At 35.4% G+C, this 20,156-nt stretch overlaps 1 protein-coding gene and 1 long non-coding RNA gene across 4 annotated transcripts in view; one reads left to right on the top strand and one right to left on the bottom strand.

The window, feature by feature from the left end:
• The window catches only part of LOC116306767 (armadillo repeat-containing protein gudu), a 31,670-nt gene extending 16,813 nt beyond the window's left edge, over positions 1-14,857 (bottom strand). Inside the window, exons 1-3 of one of the 3 annotated variants that reach the window (XM_089027727.1) lie at positions 14,588-14,857; positions 12,709-12,796; positions 5,427-5,643 (exon numbers count right to left, since the gene is read on the bottom strand). In XM_089027727.1, the coding sequence (XP_088883853.1) occupies positions 5,427-5,587 (161 nt within the window). In that variant the 5' untranslated portion in view covers positions 5,588-5,643; positions 12,709-12,796; positions 14,588-14,857. Of the gene's footprint in view, positions 1-5,426; positions 5,644-12,708; positions 13,807-14,587 lie in introns of those variants that run through there. The other 2 variants (XR_016119326.1, XM_089027728.1) reach the window with 2 other exon arrangements.
• On the top strand, positions 14,748-17,663 carry LOC116306770 (uncharacterized). The gene is made up of 3 exons (XR_004198317.2): positions 14,748-14,843; positions 16,868-16,977; positions 17,577-17,663. It is a non-coding gene; the product is annotated as an uncharacterized LOC116306770 (long non-coding RNA).
• Positions 17,664-20,156: the final 2,493 nt, after the last annotated feature.

Below are 20,156 nucleotides of genomic sequence, written 5' to 3'. Positions count from 1 at the left end.
ACTTTGTCGTATTTACACTTTTATTTTTGAATGCTATTAACATGAATGAGACCCGAATTAAAAAAGAAATAAAGAGCAATGGAATATTTATTCAAAATAAGTGAGAAGAAAGCCGACTTAAGTTAGAAACGGCTTTCTTTCGTTTGAAGAATGAATTCAAAATCACCGATAATAGCTGAACATCCTGTCGACAATAAACAAATATATCACTTGGTTTTTCTGCGCGAAGACGCCAAACAAGAGAGTCAATCAAGAATATGTTTTTCTATCGTAGATATGACATAAATATCTTACCTTTGAACGATAATATCCTGTCAAAGTTCTTTAGATTTAAACTGTATCTACAATAATCTTAGCTAGGAGTAGGGTTAGATAGGCTTCCAAGAGACTCGCTGCTGCAGGCTTTTCCAATAACTACAAGGTTATTCCAAAGCGTTTACACAACTGTCGTCAAAGCTTCCAGTTTTTCAAGTGACACGAAGCAAACTCTTTGTTTAGTCACAAGAGAGATGCTTCTATTTCTATTTCCGTTGCCTTGAAGTCTTATTAAAATATGGAAAATTTCCCAATAGATAATTTACGATCAACACTTCGACGTGTTGGCTAGGACGCAGGCGCAATAGAATTACACCTGTTTATCTCGTTTGAACAACTGGCTAATACGGTCAAATGAAAATCGTAGGTTCCATTATTTCTATTGAAAACGAGATGATAATGAGTAGAATATATATATAAATGAGAAACCCTTAATGGAATATCATATGGTTACTAGGAAACAGAAAACACTGATAACAACAGACTGGAAAATATCAAAATTTGTTTATCGGCTTAGAAATTATGCTATTTCGATCCAGTTATTATGCTTTTGTAATGATTATTTTGAATCTCGTTTTCTTCATTTCTTCTCTTTGTCATAGCTTTTTTTTATTTGTTTGCTTTTCTTTCTTCGTTATTCCTTTTTTTTTTTTTTTTTTTTTTTTTTTTACTGTCTCCGTATATTTACAGCTTTTTCAATTTCTTTTTTTTTCTTTCTTTCTTTTATTCAATGTTTCATTCTTTATTACTTCTTTCTTCCTATGAGAAAGACAATGAAGCCTAAACCACTGAACAACGCTGTCTTTGGTCGCGAATTATTTTTTAAATTTTTTTTCTTCTGAAAGATGAAACAACTTCATGGCTTTTTCAAAGCCATACAACACAACTGCTTAAATCAAGTTCCTAGCTATGACAATGATCAGACGGCAACCTCCGTCATCATCATTAGACGTCGTTTCCAAGCAAACGAATATCGTAAACATAATAATTGTCATGAACACTCTTCTAAACTAAGAGAGAGAAGAACGGCAATATCTATAGTATAATGACTATATGTATATGAGAATATATATATAGATTATATATTTGTACTGCGGTTGTCATGTATCAAATTGAGCTGATCCTCGCAGTATATCAAGCACTGAACTTAGTAGCTGCAAATTGATAGACTCAGAAAATGAACGAGAATTTGAACGGGATTTGAACCCGTGTCGTGGCAATTCCCTTGCCATGCTCTAACCTTTGAGCTACCAAGTCTCATATGATCAGACTTCAAGGACACTTTATGTGGGTTTATCGGTCCGATAGGATTATATGATTATATGGCTTTCACATTTTAATATTATTCCTAAAATCGCATTCTCCACACGTTATCTTGCAACCTTATGATAATAACAAAACATAAACGATAAATAACGAATTAGCGGATTATTTGAAATGGTCTAAATATACTTGAATATAATCTATCTTCATTACTCCGATTCTCAGTTACACGCGACCAACTGAAAACTAAATCACAAACGAAAAATTGAGTTTTGGTGGACGTCAATCAAAAGGTTTCTTAAACATGTCTAAGGTCATTCCGACACCGAATTTGAAACGCTTAACTGCAAAGTTATCGGTATTGAATTATCTGATCTTGAAGAAACTCAAAACATCTTTTGATTGACGTCCACCCAAACTCAATTTTTCGTTTGTGATGAGGGTCTAGTTGGTCACGTGTGACTGGGAATAGCAGTAAAATACAACCAGATGTTATCTTCATCTATTGAAATATTAGGAACAAATGCCGGCATCGACTTATGGCAAACATCATTCAAAAGGTGAAGAAGGAAAAGTAATTAGAATTTTGAAACTGATTGTCTTATTAGGTGATCTCGCGCTCGCACTTCCGGTTACTATTACAGTGCTCCTCAATCACACGCCGTGAAATCGTACAATTTGCAATCGTGACGAAGTAGGCTTTGGTGGACGTCAATCAATGCGTTTCCATGACATTCCATAGGCAAGTGCCCTTGAAAACTTTGTGTTTTTAATCCGACAATGCTGGGCAACATTTTGATTGGCGTCCACCAAATAACTATTATGTCTAGAAAGTTTTTTTCACGATTTCGCGCGTGTAATTGAGGAGCGCTGTAACCAAATACAAGCATTTTTGTTGCATCGCCAAAAGTTTCATGATGAATTTCAAAATGAAGTCGTATTTCGATTTAAACTTTTCAAAATACGTCCTGTACGTGTACCACAAAAGCTTCCTCTCAGAAGTTAAAATTAATAAAAATAAAGTAATGAAAGTAAGTAAAATCTGTGTTGTTTTTATTAGTCACCGGCCACCACTTTTATTACCGTGAGATATAATGAAATAGGAGACTTGGTATTAGGAACTGTTCAATTTGACAAATAATTATTTGCGCGCTTCTAGGCGAGATCACCTGGCCTAGTGTTGTAATATGAATATGCCGTGTGGAAAAAAAAAAAAAAAAAAAAAAAAAAAGATGTGACGTTTGCTGGGAGTCAAATTAGAGCGAATTATTGATTTTCTACAATTAGAAGTGCTACCCGTGAAGTTTGACGTCTTGTTCGCCCACTAGCATTTAATAAACGAGCGTTAATCAATAAACTGCAATGAAAAAACCCCAATATCTTGAGGGAGATTTTGGATTTAATGAAATATTTCAGAGGATTAGATGATTAAATTTTTTAATTCAGCTAACTGAATATCCCTTAAGTTATTGTTTTTGTATTGTATTTCGGTCGTTGAAATGGTAGCCGGCAAAAGAAACGTCAAACTTCGCGGGTCGCACTTCCACCATAATGGTAGTAACAATGAGACAGTAAGTATGCGGATCGGCCATTAATTGTGAATAAATTGGAGAGCTCCTCGTGAGAAATTAGACTTTAAGAAAAGGTACTAGCAACATTGCTGTGCTATAAAGTGTTGAATACACGTTAGGAAATAAGTTTTGAACAACCTTACTACTCTTCCCAGTAGACCGAGGTAGTTGTGATTTTTTAATCGCCTTCGTAGCGTCTGTTATGTTATCCGCAAGTACATTTCAAATCGACCACGTGATGCCAATGTTGTACCACGAGGACAAGTTTTTTACACCACGTGATCAAAATTCAGTCAAGTTTTAATCACGTGGTGTAAAAAACTTGTCCTCGTGGTACAATATTTGCATCACGTGGTCGATTTGAAATGTACTTGCGGATAACATAACAGACGCTACGAAGGCGATTAAAAAATCACAACTACCTCGGTCTACTGGGAAGAGTAGTATAAGGGAGCATTCAGTTTTTAGGAGGGGCGATGGGCCGGAGTAGTCCCTATAAACAGTAATGTAAAATCTTTACACCCCCCTAGCTTTCTTCTGTTTGAATAAAAAAAGTGACCCTCCCCTTGAAATTTGTTGTATTCTTGTCTCCCTCCTTTATGTAATATAAAACATTTGATGACCCCCCTTTTTGACAGAATAGAAATTTAATGGCTTTCCACTGGATTCCTCCTGCCCAGATCCCTCCTAAAAAAATAATGCTCCCTTATTCATAATGTTTAAAACACGCGAGGAGATGATAAACATGGAAACGATGCCAAATGATCAAGAGCTAGTACTATGCAAATTAGTTGAAACATCTTCATGCTATTGTAAAAATATGAAAATTTGACTTTCAAACATGCCTGATATTCACAAAATATCAAAACTCAGTCATTACTTGAAACTTAAGGGTCACGTGACCCTACCTCCGTTAAAACGAGCATCTGTGTTAAAATGAACAACAGTGAAAAATGAAAAGAGCACATCGACATTAGGGAGGAGGAGTTTTAGCTCATAACAATCGAAAATGGACAAATGACATCAAAAATACGATTCAATGTTTTATAAGGCTTTGGATGGGAAAATGTTCTGGATGGCAAGAGCTTACCAGCCAACACTTTTCCCATACAAATCTTTGAAAATGTTCGATTTCATACTCAATGCCATTATTTACCCTATAGTCAACATTATGAGCTGAAACTTCGCTCCCTTACTATTGTCAAGCTGGTTTTCTTGTTTCTAATGTTCGTTTTTGCCCAACTGCTTGTTTTAAGGGAGGTAGACTCACGTGACCTGCTAAGGGAGGTAGACTCACGTGACCTGTTAAGGGAGGTAGACTCACGTGACCTGTTAAGGGAGGTAGACTCACGTGACCTGTTAAGGGAGGTAGACTCACGTGACCTGTTAAGGGAGGTAGACTCACGTGACCTGTTAAGGGAGGTAGACTCACGTGACCTGTTAAGGGAGGTAGGCTCACGTGACTTGTTAGTCATTCAATTCAGTGCAATAGCTCGTTATCTAATAAACCAGTCAAAGATATCATCTTTGAAATAAATCATGTTAAATACAAAGGTCCAAAGTCGATTTTTAGTATTAAAAAAAAAAGAGAAAGCTTTTTTTTTGAAAATCACACAAATGTGTTTTGTAAGCTTTTCCGTTGCTAAGCTACTAATAGTAGTAACTTTGTTGTCATAGCAATAGTGCTATTGCTAATTGCTTTCACTTTATTTATTATTTTTTTAACTTTATTTTTCTATTTCAAACCAGAAAAAATTTCCTTATTAATTGATCCAAATAAGTATTTTAAAAAAACTTCTGAATGATTTCATATTCATATTCAGTGCGCAGTTCAAAGTTAGGCCTCTTATTATATTCCAGGAAATATATTGTTACCATGCTAACTTGTTATGTTATTCGTTAACAAAAATATAGTTCGTATATTTTCTTAATATATTCCGCGGTTTTCTTGCTCACGGAATCTTCGTGGCAAAAAAAAACAACAACAACACTGAACGAACTCCTATGCTTTGGTGGGGTCCCACACGAACAATTTCTTGCAAGACATCGCGAGTAAGAAAGTTTTTGCCGATTTATACAAATAGAAGCCACTCCTAAGTACGTTTCGTGAAACTTTCTCACGACTTTCCACGAGTTTGTTTTAATTCCATGGCAAAGGTTTGTCATTAGCATCGGGGTCACGCTAGCTTCATGCAAACGGGTTCGAAACTTTAAATTTGTATTACAGAGGGATTTAAATCACAAATGTAGGGGAAAACTGCAAAGACGCAGACTTACTTCTTATTGACATCAAGGATTCGTGCAATGTCGGTGCATAAATCAACCAGGCGTTCATTTCTAGGTTTCTTGGACTTTTTGTCGTTGAATCGGTGTACGATTCGAACGGCTTCTTCGGCGACAAACTGTTTCCGAACCAATTCTTCCAAAGCGGTCTCCATCGCTTCTTGCGGCACTCGGCGAACTAATTCTCTTGGTCGATGGCTTTTTTATTACCCTAATAGAAAAAAATGCAATTAATCTTAAATATTTGCATGTGACGCATCCAAAGTGATTTCATGAGGTCGGATATCAGTCAATGTTGAATTTTTTGTCTGAGAAATTTATAATCTTACAAGCGCAAACCTAGGACTTGTTTCTTGATTGCTGTTTTGACAATGAACCAGAAACTTATAAGGGGGTTGAAAAGTGTATCACCGTAATCATGTCCAAATTCAAATATATGCAGATTAGGAGTTTTGATACCATATTTGGAATTATAAGTTTTGGTTTCAAGATGGCCGCTTCTCTTGCATATCATACTTTTAGCTGAGTTCCTGAATATTAGAGGAGATTTTGGAAACTTGAAGCAAGACTGACAAGTTGATTCACTGGAAAACAAATTTGTCAAGAAAAAAGTTGAATATTCCGGAACATCGTAGAAAAGAAAAGGAATGGCTGTTACACTTTTCAAGCCCTTTATTTGAGTTATTGCTTGTACTAAAAGCAAAGAAAAAAAATGACTACTTCATTAAATAAATTAGTTTTTTTCTTATGTGGAACTCCAGCTTCGGAAACAAGCGGCAATACAAATGAATGAACAGAACAATAGAATGCCCCATGTAGGGATTATATATATATATAACCTCGATTGCAGAAAGGTTGTAGTATACATTTATACATATATCTAATTTATTCAGTATATTCAATGATATGCAAAACAGAAAAATCGCTTTATTCATTGTTTCTTTCATTCAATGACTGTCAAAAAAATTTTTCTTTTCTATTAGATCGTACAGATTATAAATCATTTGATTTTAAGCGCTGAAAATTGTTATTTTGCATTATGCATCTCATAGATATTTGTATAAATGTATAAATGTATACTACAACGTTTCTGCAATCGAGTGTATATATATATATATACACTTGATTGCAGAAAGGTTGTAGTATACATTTATACAAATACCTAGTTTATTCAGTATATTTAATGATATGCAAAACAGAAAACTCGCTTTATCTATTATTTGTTTCATTCAATGAACGTCAAAATATTTTATTCTTGTGTTTTACATCCTACAGATTATAAATCAATTGGTTTTGAGGGTTAAAAAAGTAAAATTGCAATATGCATCTCATTAGGTATTTGTATAAATGTCATAAATGTATACTACAACCTTTCTGCAATCAAGTGTATATATATATATATATATACGAGGCGTTTAAAATCTTAAAAGCCCGCTTACAGTAATTTACAGATCACTTAAAAAAAAAAATGCGTGGTTTTTTTTTTTCGGGGGGAAAAACTACTAAAACAGAAAAACTGGAAATAATTGCCAACGTAATTATACATGCCTATTATACGACCTCGTGTGGATTTATATTTGTCGCGGTCGAGCCTATTTTAATGGAGTAGGCGGCGACCCTATTAATTAATAGCGCCACGGACACCATGCAGGGTTTCTCGACAGTAGTTAAGTTGTTTTGAAGAAAAAAGGCATGCTGTCGGGTTGGAATTTGAACAAATTGGTGAGGCAGCCCACGTTAGGGTGTCAAAACAGGAAACAAAAAAATAAAAGATAAAATAAAAATAAAAACATGGCCACCATGATGGTTATTCAAACAATTCAGCTAATTCAAATAATGCTATTTCAACGCAAAGATGATGAACACGGATGTACTTCTAAGTCTGGACAAACATGTGAAAACGCTTCTACGTTTCCACGTTAACACGAGGCTAGTCAGCGGCTAGTCAGTGCAGAGCAGTAGTTATTCAAAGTGATCGCCATATTTCGTTTAATTTTGGTGTATAGAACAGAAAGGCCTGGGAAAACGTTGTTGCCGCCTATTGTTTCTTTACGGACACATGCGAAGATGAGACAGATCTTATCGTATCATTTGTACTGGGTTATTAGTCAAAAGTCCTATAAAAGGGTATAAACATGCGTACGAAAACATCACGGGCATCCATTTTGAAAATACTTGACAAGGCAGTGCTTGTAAGCCCAAACAGAGATGAAGTACGCAATGATGAAGTACGAGTGTCTGTTCACTTACCCAGACGCTAATTAGACACTAATTAATTAGACACTGGCTTAATATTAGACGAACTTTGGCGTACAATGACGAACAAGATTCGTGGTTCCCATACAGAGCGGGAAGTAGACCACTTTAGCGCGCAATGACGAACAAGACTCATGGCTCCCATACAGAGCGGGAACTAGACCACTTTGGCGCACAATGACGAACAAGACTCAATTGCAATGGCCTAAAATAGTGTCTTTGATTTCGACGAACTGAAAGTCGTCTGATGATGATGATGAAGAAGCACAAACTGTTTGCCATCTTTTCCGCATACAGTGATTAGGAGAAATTGTTAAATAATCGTACTAAAACAAAACATTATTTCAAAGTTGTGGACCAAGTAATTGCTATAAATTTGTTAGAAACCGTTCATTATTTAACTGGGGGATGGGGCTGGGTGAGAAAAGGAGGGGCCTCGAAAATTTTCATGTACAAAAGGAGGGGCCCTGAAAGTTTCTTATTGATTTAAGGGAGGGGACTTGAAATTCCAGGTGAAGGACTAAAGATAGTGAAGGGGGGTCTGAAAAATATCACTTTCTTTGTTGGGGGGCCCCTAAAAAATGGGCGCCTCCCCCAGTTAAATAATGAACGGTCCCTTATACCTCAAAATCATATCCGTAGTGACTAACAAAGTGTCAGCAGTACACTAAATTTAGGTGGCTTCAGGCCTGCGGCCAGGATCGGGTGTTTTAGTTCATTTGATCAATTTAACAGAAATCGATTATGTAAGTATTTATCATTTTAGAAAGTTCAGTATATATTACTTAAGTTAGAGGCAGTCAAAGATCGCTGTTTCTGACAGGGGATATGCCTAAAGGTTGCCGAAAACGTCCTGCAACATTTAATAAACATACAGTGTCTGGTGAATACAATACAAATACACTTACTCTAGATCAAAATACTAATAGACTGGACAGAAGTATTTAGACTAAAAAAATAAAAAAAAAACCAATATCTACATCACCTTGTATGTTATATTTCTCGTAAAACATAACTCGCCCTTTGTATATATATTAGTTATATTGAAGATGTTTCTTGAACGACTGTCCTTCAGAAATTTAGCTTTCCTTCTTACATATGGCGTGCGTTTTAGGGTGCTTGTTCCGTGGTACTAACCGTACTTTATGTCCCTCAATCTATATTGCACGTACGTTATTACGCAATACAAAGAGTTTTTTCATTGGTCCACGATCCCGTACTTGGCATGGTATATATTTCTTACTGGTAAATCCTACGCAAGTTTGTTGAGTTTTAGTGTAAGCAAATAAAAGCCCATTATAAGAGTACAATTTATGTTTACTTCTACTTAAGAATTTTATTTCTTCAATGGGAATCAGTCAAAGCTGTTTGACTAAAAAGAACGGAAACTTAAAAGTCTTTGACCGCGCATACAATGTGGATGATGTATGTTGTCCTCACGATAGTTTAAAGATTGAGGTTTTATACACCCCATTGCAAAACATTTGTAAGGTAAGACCAAAATGGAAGATGGGAAGTACATTAATCAGATGCATGTGTCGACCCGTGGAATAGAGAGTACGGACCTTTATACGCACACGGCGGCCATGTTAAAATGCTAAAATTTTTGAATTAGGTGTCAAAGGCACTTTAACTGACTCGGGTGCGAGATACAAGTCATTGGAACGATGTAGCCCAAACACCAGAAGATTTCTGGCTACAAACTGGAGAAACTCCGCACAGTTTACTTCGTGTAGTGAATACAGTGTACATCGATATTAATAGAAGACTTCGAAATCCGTGGAGAGTCAGGAACCGGATCAGACAGACCCGGCCGAACAATCTTTGTATTCACGATAGGGTATTGATGGTATTTATATGGCTTAGACAATATCCTACACTGGAAGTGTAGGAGCGAGAAGAGAAAATTAAAAAGATAAGGGTTATTGCATGTATCCCTAGGCGGCGAAGGCCGCAGTAATTCAAAGTAAATTTGTTTGTGCCTTTAGATCTCTCGTTTTGTTGCTGAAAACTAAAAAAAACAACTACGAGTACTTACAACAACAACGTCAAATACACGAACACCGCAAAACATAAACAACTTTATACAACCCAGTACAACACAGTACACTCACTGTAACTCATCCAAACTCAACGCAGGTTACAAAATACTTTCCCTAAAAATATCGATTAGCTTTAACAAGTTTTGTTCGTGACGCAGTTCTGATACATTTTCTTTCGTTATTTGATTTCTTTTCTGCAGGGTTAATATTAACTGAAAGTATGATTTAGCTAATAGTACGATCAAACTCCGTAACAGCCTTTTAGACCATATCTTCTGGAAAGGTAAATAGAATGGATTCAATTATGTATCGAGTCTTTCATACCTTTTTTTTTATATTAGTGAGATTGTGTTCCTTAAGTTCGTTCCAAGGACATTCAGCAGCACTTGTCGAATGGAAATATAGTGAAGTAAGATGGAAAGTTTACCGATCGACTCGAACCCTAAGGTGATAAAAATGAACTAGCACTAAAGTGATTAATTCTGTACCTTACAATCTTAACTACAGACGAGCTGACGACGGAGGAGGTTTTATCAAAATATATTTACATTGAAAGTTTGTTTGCTCTGCCTTATATTTAAGTACGCAAGTTCTTTTATCAATGGATAGAAGTATTCAACTAGGATTCCCATCAAACAAACAAAGTGCTGTGACGGTAATGACATTTTGATTGTTACATATGATAAGGGGAACAAATTTTCCCCAAGCATTTATGAATAATCATATATGGTGTTATTATTGTCACTGCGATTTTCAATATTTTGCGAATTCAGAATATTTCAATAGGCAATGTGCACGAGCACGAATCTCTAGCACAAAGCATGATGGGAAACAGAGTACTACACCAATTAGAACAAAGAAATCAATAGAATTATCAGGGGGGAAAATACTTTTATTTTCGCTGTTGAAACCGTAAGTACTCGGTTTTCCATCATGCTTTGTGCTAGGGATTCGTGCCCGTGCACATTGGCTATTAGCAACATTTCAGTCAAAAATATCAAAGGCACCCACTGATGACCTTTAGTTATGGGTATAGGGTATTAAGATGTATCAAGGACTACCAAGGCACACAGAATAAAATAGTAAAAGAAACGAACAAACATCTTTTTTGTTTAAAAAATTTAGTGGGAGGGGGATTGTCCCTACCCTCCCTACCCTAGCGTGTGGGCAACAAGAATGTCAGGAATAATTGACTGATAAAAATTTGACAGTTCTTTCATATTTTGCTGTCAGTCTATGCAAGAATAAAACTGATTATGACTAAGAAATTTGACACGGCACCAATTAAAAAGACGGCAACTAAAATTCTAAGAAGGAGGTTACCTGTAACCAATGGTTCAATCCTAAACCCACGGTAAAAAGATAAATAAATAAACTTTATTGAAAGAGGATAACACGTGGCAGACCAAACTAAATTTTTAAAGTAGTGTCAAAATTTAGACTCATTTAATATATAAAAAAAGGTTTTATGAAGTGTGGTGTTTTTATCGTATTTGATGTAAATAATTAATTATAACATAGGCAAGATATAACGCGTGCTCTGATTGGCTAATTTGCTATGTGAAAAAAATGGATATCCCATCGAGATATCAAATAGAAAATGTTTTTACGGAAACGAAACGTTTTTACGGAAACGAGCAGAGTTTGGCACACTACAATACGAGGAATTCGACCGAACAACTGCACCACTGTTCTGAAGTGCTGTCCCAAAGTCTTAACAAGCGATTGTCCCGGCTACTGTTCATCTGAACACAGCTGTTAAAAACAACAATGTGGTTGTAGAAGTTGCAAGACAAGATCCGGCGAGCCAGTTTGGCTCCATCTTTAGCAACTGCACAGTTCAAAACGTTCAACTGGACGAGAAGTGATCGCTGATCTATCGCAACGTGTGTATACCATGAACATAACCTCTGTGATTCATCTTCTTTTAGACTCTCATTTCTCCGCGAAGGCTTTTAAATGACTTTTTTGATTATCGCGGTATTTTTCTTTTAGAAGAGGTGCTGTAAAACATACTTTGAACTTTCTTGATAGTCAACGGTAAATGTAAATTTCCTTAGTGTGCGCGCACACATTTAAGAGAGTTTTGACATGTGTTCGTACGAATAAAAAATTTTTCAGAGAATTAAAGTCGTTACCTATGTTATAAAAGCAATGGTCCATAATTAGCGTGCATATATCCAGTTCTGGAAGCACTCTAGCAGCTAGAGATACTCTCGGCTACGGCTCGAGCATCTCTTACGCTGCTCTCGTGCTTCCAGAACTGGATATATGCACGCTCATTATGGACCATTCCTTAAAAAGCCTCAATTCTTTAGAAAATATATCGTTGAAATTGTATTGTTCACTTGATCGAATTTCGGATACCATTTGCTAACCAAGCCACATTCTAAATGAGCACCAAAAAAACACAAAACCTTTAAATCACATCTTATTAAGGATCTCTTAGGGATCTCTTAGGGATATCTTAGGGATCTCTTAGGAATGTCTTCCTGTTCAACATAAAACAAAAATAATCTGAAAAAAATGTAGTTTAATCTTCTCCTACTATCCAGTAAGCTATTTGTATCGCGTTGCCTATACCAATCGCCGATACATTGTCATAGCATATTAACTCCGCGTTCATTTGTTGATCTAAACCATGGCATAGATATATTCAACTTCTGGCTTTGAAACACAAGCAGTTGTTTTGCAACACTTTAGGATATATGTGCATATTATATTTATCAGAAAATTGGTTATGTTATGAATCCCATCTTTTGTTGTTCACTAAATATATTATATCAGCTTTTATATATTCATATTACCCATTTTTTTTACCTTAAAATGAACCACTATTTTAAAAGTATTTTAGTACATATTAAACTGGTTATCGAGTAACCTCGTGAATCGAAAAAACGAGAACGAAGGATTTCAAAAAAGCAACCCTTTTTTTTTGACAGATGTAACTTAATCTCAGGTTATACTTTCATTCTTACCTTGAAGAGGAGAAGGAGGAAGGCCTTGTTAGAGAGACAATTTTCCAGATGCTTTATAAACGACTATTTATCTTTGCTGTTGATTTGCCTGTAATTATCCAAAGTATTGAAGTGGTTAGGGAGCACGCAACTAAGAGTTTACTAAAAGGATACCATAATAAAAATACCAGCAACTTAAATGTTCCGAATACAAAAAGCCAATGAATTGTAAACCGCGCAGCAAACTTTGAAATCGGAAGGAGAAAAATTAGGTGGTGATGAGAAAATGATTAAGGAAATAAAAAACGTGTCATGGCGTCGTGCGAAGTGTGTCAGCCGTCCAATACAGTTTCAGACATACTGGCTAAAACCAAATTGTTATCCTGTCTTGTTCAATTAAATTGATCAGTTAAGATAATAAATATACATACATACATACATATATAAATCCGATCACAACAACGGCTGATATTACGGCTGGTTATAGTGGTCTGGTAAGTTTGCTAATGTATTACTTAAAGTGCTTATAAGCTTTTACACAATATTTTCAGAATTGATTCTTTCAATAGTGAATAGTTGTTTGTGAAAATAATTCGTCATTTGAATGTCGGGTCTTTGAGATACGAGGGTTTATATTTCCAATATGTTAATGACTATGACGTAGCATAAGGGATTTGAGTTATTTTGTGGCAACTTTTAGTATTGAACGCTGGACATTTTTTGAAAACAAATTTGTAAGAACCTTTACGTGAGTCACGAGTAATCTAGTAGGATCTAGTAGGAAAAATCAAAATATGCCGTATCAATGAATGCATAGAAAATATCTGAAGTAGTAAAGGGCTCACGACTGCCCTCTATTATTACTCCATAGCCGGATGTTTCTGCATTGACAGCAAAGCGAACATGAGTAGATCACGTGACTTTTCAGTAAGATAATTCGAGGCGTGCAAAGCATGCTAGGTAAACATCCTATTTTGACTGCTTTGGGAGTAATCTTATTATTTTAATTATTCCAATTTGTATTTCCCTAAAGCATAATTCTTTTGTTTTCTAGTAACCCTTGAAAAGTTATATTATATTATTATATGGTTAAAAAAGCTCTGGCGCCCAGGGTTACTTCTTGTAATAGAATACTGGGCGATCAATGTGCCAAAGAATTCTTCAATAATTAAACTTAGATTTGTCAAAATGTCCCGAGCTATCTATTCCTTATTATATTCTGTTGTCTGGTCTGACGTATCAAGCCTGAAAGCAGCTGTATGAATCGAATGACAAAGATAATACAACCATCGTTTGAAGGATTTAATTAATGACAGAAAGATTTAGATACGATTAAGTTGAAAGACAATAATGCCACTAGCAAAAAAAAGAGAGATGATTTACCGATTTCCTGTTACTGAGATGTATCATGAAGATTTTTCTTTATAGCAAAAGCACAAAAACACAAGCACAAAATAAAAACTTTGAAAAAAACTGAAGTTAAACCAGGCTCAATTAATTAGTTGCAAATATTTTCAATAATTGTTGTACATGAATTTTTTTTAGACCGAATCACGTATTTTTTATTTAGACATACATTGTACATCCTCTGGCAAAATTCAATAAACTGGGTGTGAATTTGAATACAAGCCGAATACTTACAATAGCTCATATTTCAACTTACCGACAGCACTTTTTTTGTATCAGTGGGAAACATAAGGTACTACCTTAAACCACGAACACGATGCACGCCCCGGTTACTCTGGAATGGTTTTCCTTTTTTTTTTCTTCAAGCAAATCATCCAATCACAGCACCGATATAGCTATATATTTACGGTTACGGTAAGATATACAGCACGACTATAGTGAGAATACGAATTTCCCACTCATACGAAGACTGCTCTATGAATTAATAACATACCCTAGTTTTCTGTAGACGAACCACTTGCATTTTTAAACGATATCAAAAACTCGGTCCTGGAGAATTCCTTGTCCTCATTATTCTACGCAGAAGACATGAATCACAATAAAAAATAGAGCTTAATCATTCCTAAGTAAATAAGAAATATTTAGTGGCCACACAACACTAAGAATGTCAGCAAATATTTACATTATGGTTGAAAAAAGATTATCTTCAGACTTCCATGGCAGATGTGAGAATGATTCGTAAAGACGAGGTGAGATTAAAGGATAAATTTGTAAGGAAAATATTATTCAAAACTATGGAAAAAAGATAAAAAAAGGAAATGAAATATATGGGATTATGGCAAATTTATTTAAAAATAACTGGTCTGTAATGAAAAAGAAAGAAGAAATAAATGCGATATAAATCTATCTAATTGAAAATTGGAACACAAATGTAACAAAATTGAAATTCATGAAATTCATGGACAGTGTTCTTATTCGCAGCCTATTGAAAAACTTGAAAGACGATGTAAGCTCAAATTATTTATAGACTAAAGTTGGTTGATATAAGAAGGGAAAAATGAAGAAAAATATCGTATTTGTAAAACACTTGTAAGAAATAACATGAAATAATAACGTTTTTGTGTTTTGTCGAGTCCATTTTCAGACTGGGTGGACCTCTCGTTTTCCAAATTTTATGTTTTTCGTCCCTTCAATCATGCGAGGAGGCGGTGCTTATGCAAACCAGCGAATAGAAAGACACGTTGTCCCGGCTGCTGTATATATTGTGTATAAGGTTCCAGAGTGAAAAAAGCATAGAATGACTCGATCGACAATAGTCGGAAGAGTTGTTAACGTGTCGAGAGAAAAGGATCGATGGAGAAAAATGAATCGTTTTTGAATTTCTCAAAGGGAAAGAAATCTTCGTTAAAATACTAAAAAAATACTTCAAATTAAAAATAAACCAGTCGATCGAACATCAAAGAGAAATATAGTAGGAATATCGAATCATAACTAATAGAATAAACGAGGATAATATAGATATAGTCAGTATATGCTAGACTGTTCTCATAGCTACTAGACAAGGCTATTGTAAAATCCAGATTAACTCAAATACAGCTGCTTTACCGCCGGTTTCATAATAGTTTCTCTTCGTCCAGCCGGTCTGATATTCAATGGATTCGTCGTCTTGAAGAGTTTTTTCAACTTTTTGAAGAAATTCCTTCTCAAAAAGTGGAGAACATTAGCAGTATTTCATACCATCCACCATTCATTTGACTTTACTGTAAAAAAAAATTTTAACTGAAAATATTTAAAAATTGATAAGATCGTTTCCTGTGGTTTTATCGGGAACATAATTTTCCGTAAAAACGCGCGCGCTGCTCCAGCCTCATTCAGGCCCCGTCAACACTACGCCGGATAAATTTGAATCCGAATTTCTATTTACTCTGTTAGGCCTACCGTCCACACTAGTCCGGGCGAATCCGAAAAAATCTTTCACCGAAAACGTTTTCATTCGAATACGGTCTCCAGAGTGAAACAATTTGAAAACGCCGCCTAGCTGTATTAGTGTGGACGGAGAACATTTCGTATCCGAAAGTTTTGGAATACGATGACGTCATGATGTTCATGGGAACATGGTGGGTAGGCTAAAAATTCACCGCAGGCTTGATTTCAGCTTCCATACACATGTGATGTGCAATGAAGATCCAGTTCAGTCCACCAAATTATTAATTAATACAATCCTACTTAATCCTTTAGAATATTTAGAATAGATAGGCTATCTGTTACTGAAACTGCTATTATTGGCATAAACCCATGTTTGAAAGTGAACACCAGAATACTCTTGAATTATGAATTTTTCTTCTTTTTTCCTTCTTTTTCTCTGAATCTTTTGACTAATTTAATCTTTCTCCGTTTGTAGACATTTTTCAGAAGTTATCTGAGGAACAATAGTAGGAGCCTTTCGGGCTTTTCTGGCTTTTCATCGCGGAAAATCTTACACGGATTTTTTCATTTCATTCATTCATTCATCCTTTTGTGTGCCCAGTGCCATATATTCTCTTTTAGTGAAAGATTTTGTTCCTCTTGTTGTCTTTCTTTCTTTCTTTTTATTATTATTTTTTTTATCGTGTTAATTTCAATTATTTCTTAGTTCCGGTTCATTCGTTCGTTTGTTGCTTATTTTCTTTTGTGTGTGTATTTTTCCATCAGTTATTTGAGCCCCCCCCCCCCCCCCCCCCCCCTCCCATCAGATATTTCATTCCTTTCTCTCTTCCATCTGTCTTTCTTTCAGGTATCTCTTGTTTTTATTTTCGCTATGAAAAAGGTTTTTTCAAGAACAAGTACATGAGTTACTCGCAAGTACTTACCTCAGGAGGGCTTAAACCCTATTGCGATAATTAGGTACGCTAAACAAATCACTAACATTCTAGGGGAAAAATACTTCAAAACGTCCTCAAAACAAAAACAGTAGAGCTTGAAATTTTTTTAAAGGTGATTACTAAAATTAATGCTCTCATGTACACACCTGCCAAGTACAAACTTGGCTGAAAAGCAACGTTTGAAAATAAAATAATGTCGTTTCCTCGTCCTCACACTTATAGCAGTCGAGCTGAGCCTTTTAGCGGCCGTTTACTGACTAAAACCGTGGGAACTCTATTTCTACTTTCATGCTTCGTTTTTCTTACCTTCTTGATTTTATATAAGTAGAAAAACTCACCCGTCCAGCAAGTATATGCACTTGACCTCGATAGAGGTAGATTTATCAATTTATTGTCTTTCAAGCTATAAGCTTTTCAAATGACCATATTTGTTTTTCTTTTATGAATTTTGTTGCTGGATATGTAACGAAAACACTGGTCATGCAGGATACTCGCTTCGTGATTTTTTTTTAGTTTGTTGTATTTCACATTAATGTAAATTATCTGATAAGAGTTAGAAATTTATATTATAATATTTATCTTAGTATTTAGACTTTTACCTTTCTTTTTGTTTCCACGCAGCCTTCAGAGTATTTTTGATGGGATACTAGATATACAAATTGACAGTTTTCGACTTCATTATCCGGTACGAGAATAAAGCGGCGTGTAAGGTAAGAAAGGAGTTTAACAGCTGTTTTTATTAAATGTACACAAACGGCTTGGAAACAGCGGGAATCATACACCAATGAAACATTGAGAGCTTATCTGTAAAAAACAAAGGCTTACGAGGTTCTCAACAGAATTGCTTGATAAGATGTGTGAAGTGCCATTGTCATGGCAACTAATCTTGTTTGATGTAACAATGTTATTGATGCTACCATAAAAGCAATCAGTATTGGAGCCAGTTTTGAAATTTTTTTTCTTTTCTTTTTCTTTATTTCTTTCTTTCTTTCTTCCTTCCTTCCTTCCTTTTCTTTTTATTTATTTTATTTTTATTTTCTTTCTTTTCCATTTTTTCTTTTTTTCTTTCTTTCTTTCTATCTTTCTATATTTCTTTCTATCTTTCTTTCTATCATTCATTCATTCTTTCTTTCTGTCTGTCTGTCTGTCTATCCGTCCGTCCATTCTTTTCATTTCTTTTTTATAACAAGCTCTTAAGACCAAAGACCCTTCAACATAATAAGTATATGTAATAGGACTCCATGCTGTCCAATTAAGAAATAATTGGACGAGGAAAATTCCGAGGAATCAGAGTCAGAGGAATTTTTCGAGTCTAATTATTTCTTGATTGGGGAGCATGAAATCCCATTACCTATTTATTATATAGATGCCTAATTAATCCCATTTCAACAAGACCTGTCCAATTAAGAAAATAATTGGACAGTTACCTATATGGGATTAATATGGGAAGCTGTATAATTAACATAGTTATATTGACAGTATTATATAAATCAGAATAACCACTGATTTATAAAATGTTTGAAAACCAGATATACCAGAGCTATCAATGAACAACTTCGACGATATGGCGGCTATCTTGGATCGCAAGGCATTATGGGCGCCTAGAGGGCAAATGAAGCAGTTACAGTAACGTTACAGTCGTACGATATTAACAGCTCATCACAAGAAAATACAACAAAAGATGAATAAGACAGCACTTAGATCACCTTTACCCATAAAAGAAAGACAAACACACGAATTTTTTTTGTATTTTCCGTCATCTTTTGCTTTGTTTTGTGCCCTGTCAAGATGGCCGCCTTATCGTAGAAGAAGTCCATTCAACTGCAGAGTTCTTCACCATCCTGCCTCTGATAAACGAGTTGTGACGGCATTAGTGGAATAGAATAATTAGGTGATTAAAAAATTACATTTGATCGAAAAAGACGAATTGCTGGCTCTAGATTGCTAATAAGTACACATGTACATTTGAATTTATTTATCTTATTCTCAAAAGAGATATTCGTCAAAATCAATCGCCATTTGTCAGTATTTATCGAAACAATGCGTTTTTACCGGAGCAAATATTTTGAAGACTAAAAATCGTCCTTGTTTTTATGAGCGTAGCACTTAAAAACCAGTTGCTAACGAACCTGTGGCCCTCGTTCCATGATCAAGTAAAACAAGGGAAACAGTCTCCCTCGCAGCCGTCTTCACTCTCACTCCATTCTCCTACGGTCCACTTCTCTCCCCACAAACGGCTGCTCATTCGAGTTGAACATTCCTTTCCGAAAATTGACCAATAGGAAGAAGGCTTCCATATTCTGGAAACCTTGGTCACAGCTTGAAACAAGGCTTACCCAATCACGTGTCTTTTTTCAGATTGTCGAAGGCAGGTGTCAAACGGTCGTCAAACGCAAGAGTGACTCTTCGTAGCGGGCCACAACAGAGTTCTTAAAACACGCTAATTCGACATTTATTGCCTTTGCTTAATTCCCTACCTCGAAATGTTACTCTGATTTTCAACTCAGAAAATAAAATAGTATGCTAGGTCATACTAGGTAGACTAGAAGTATTGAAAGTTTCATAATTACTTGACAAAAACCTTAAACCCAAACACTTGTTTACCATGTAGTCGTATGATTCATAAGTGTTGACAGACTATCTAGCCTAGACCTTCTACTATTGATGGTTTTCAATTATTCCCAAGAGAATTAAATAACAAAATACACGGCGTCCATGTTGGAGGATATAACAAAAGAATTCATTGACAATTCTTTTGTTAAAGTCCTCCAACATGGCCGACGTGAAAACCATCAATTGGTTATCATGAAGATAATGAAGATAAATTAGAAGTTCAACTCATTCCGAGAACAGAATTCCTTAATAAAAGTTTTTCTTATAGAGAAGCTAAATTATGGAATTCTATTCTCTCACAAATCCGAACATCTTCTTCGAGGATTATTTTCAAAAAAGAATGTGACTAACTGGCAACCAGATTTTACTTAGGCCCCGTCCACACGTATCCGGAAATTTTTGTATCCGCAAATTTTTTTTTGCGGATACGAAAATGTTCGCGTCCACACGCAGCGTATTCAAATCGTTTTCGAATCGTTTTCACTGTCCACACGTATCCGGAAATTTCTTGATCCGCCCTGATGCACGCTAGTGCCTAGTCCCTTTGACGGATAGTTTTTCTTATTGAGCATGCGCAAAATTGTGTTT

Source organism: Actinia tenebrosa, unplaced genomic scaffold (genome assembly GCF_029948245.1).
Source record: "Actinia tenebrosa isolate PJP-AT-01 unplaced genomic scaffold, QUT_ActTen_1.0 PGA_scaffold11__36_contigs__length_13525064, whole genome shotgun sequence".
Classification (NCBI taxonomy): Eukaryota; Metazoa; Cnidaria; class Anthozoa; order Actiniaria; family Actiniidae; genus Actinia; species Actinia tenebrosa.
This window is presented reverse-complemented; position numbering and strand designations above follow the sequence as displayed.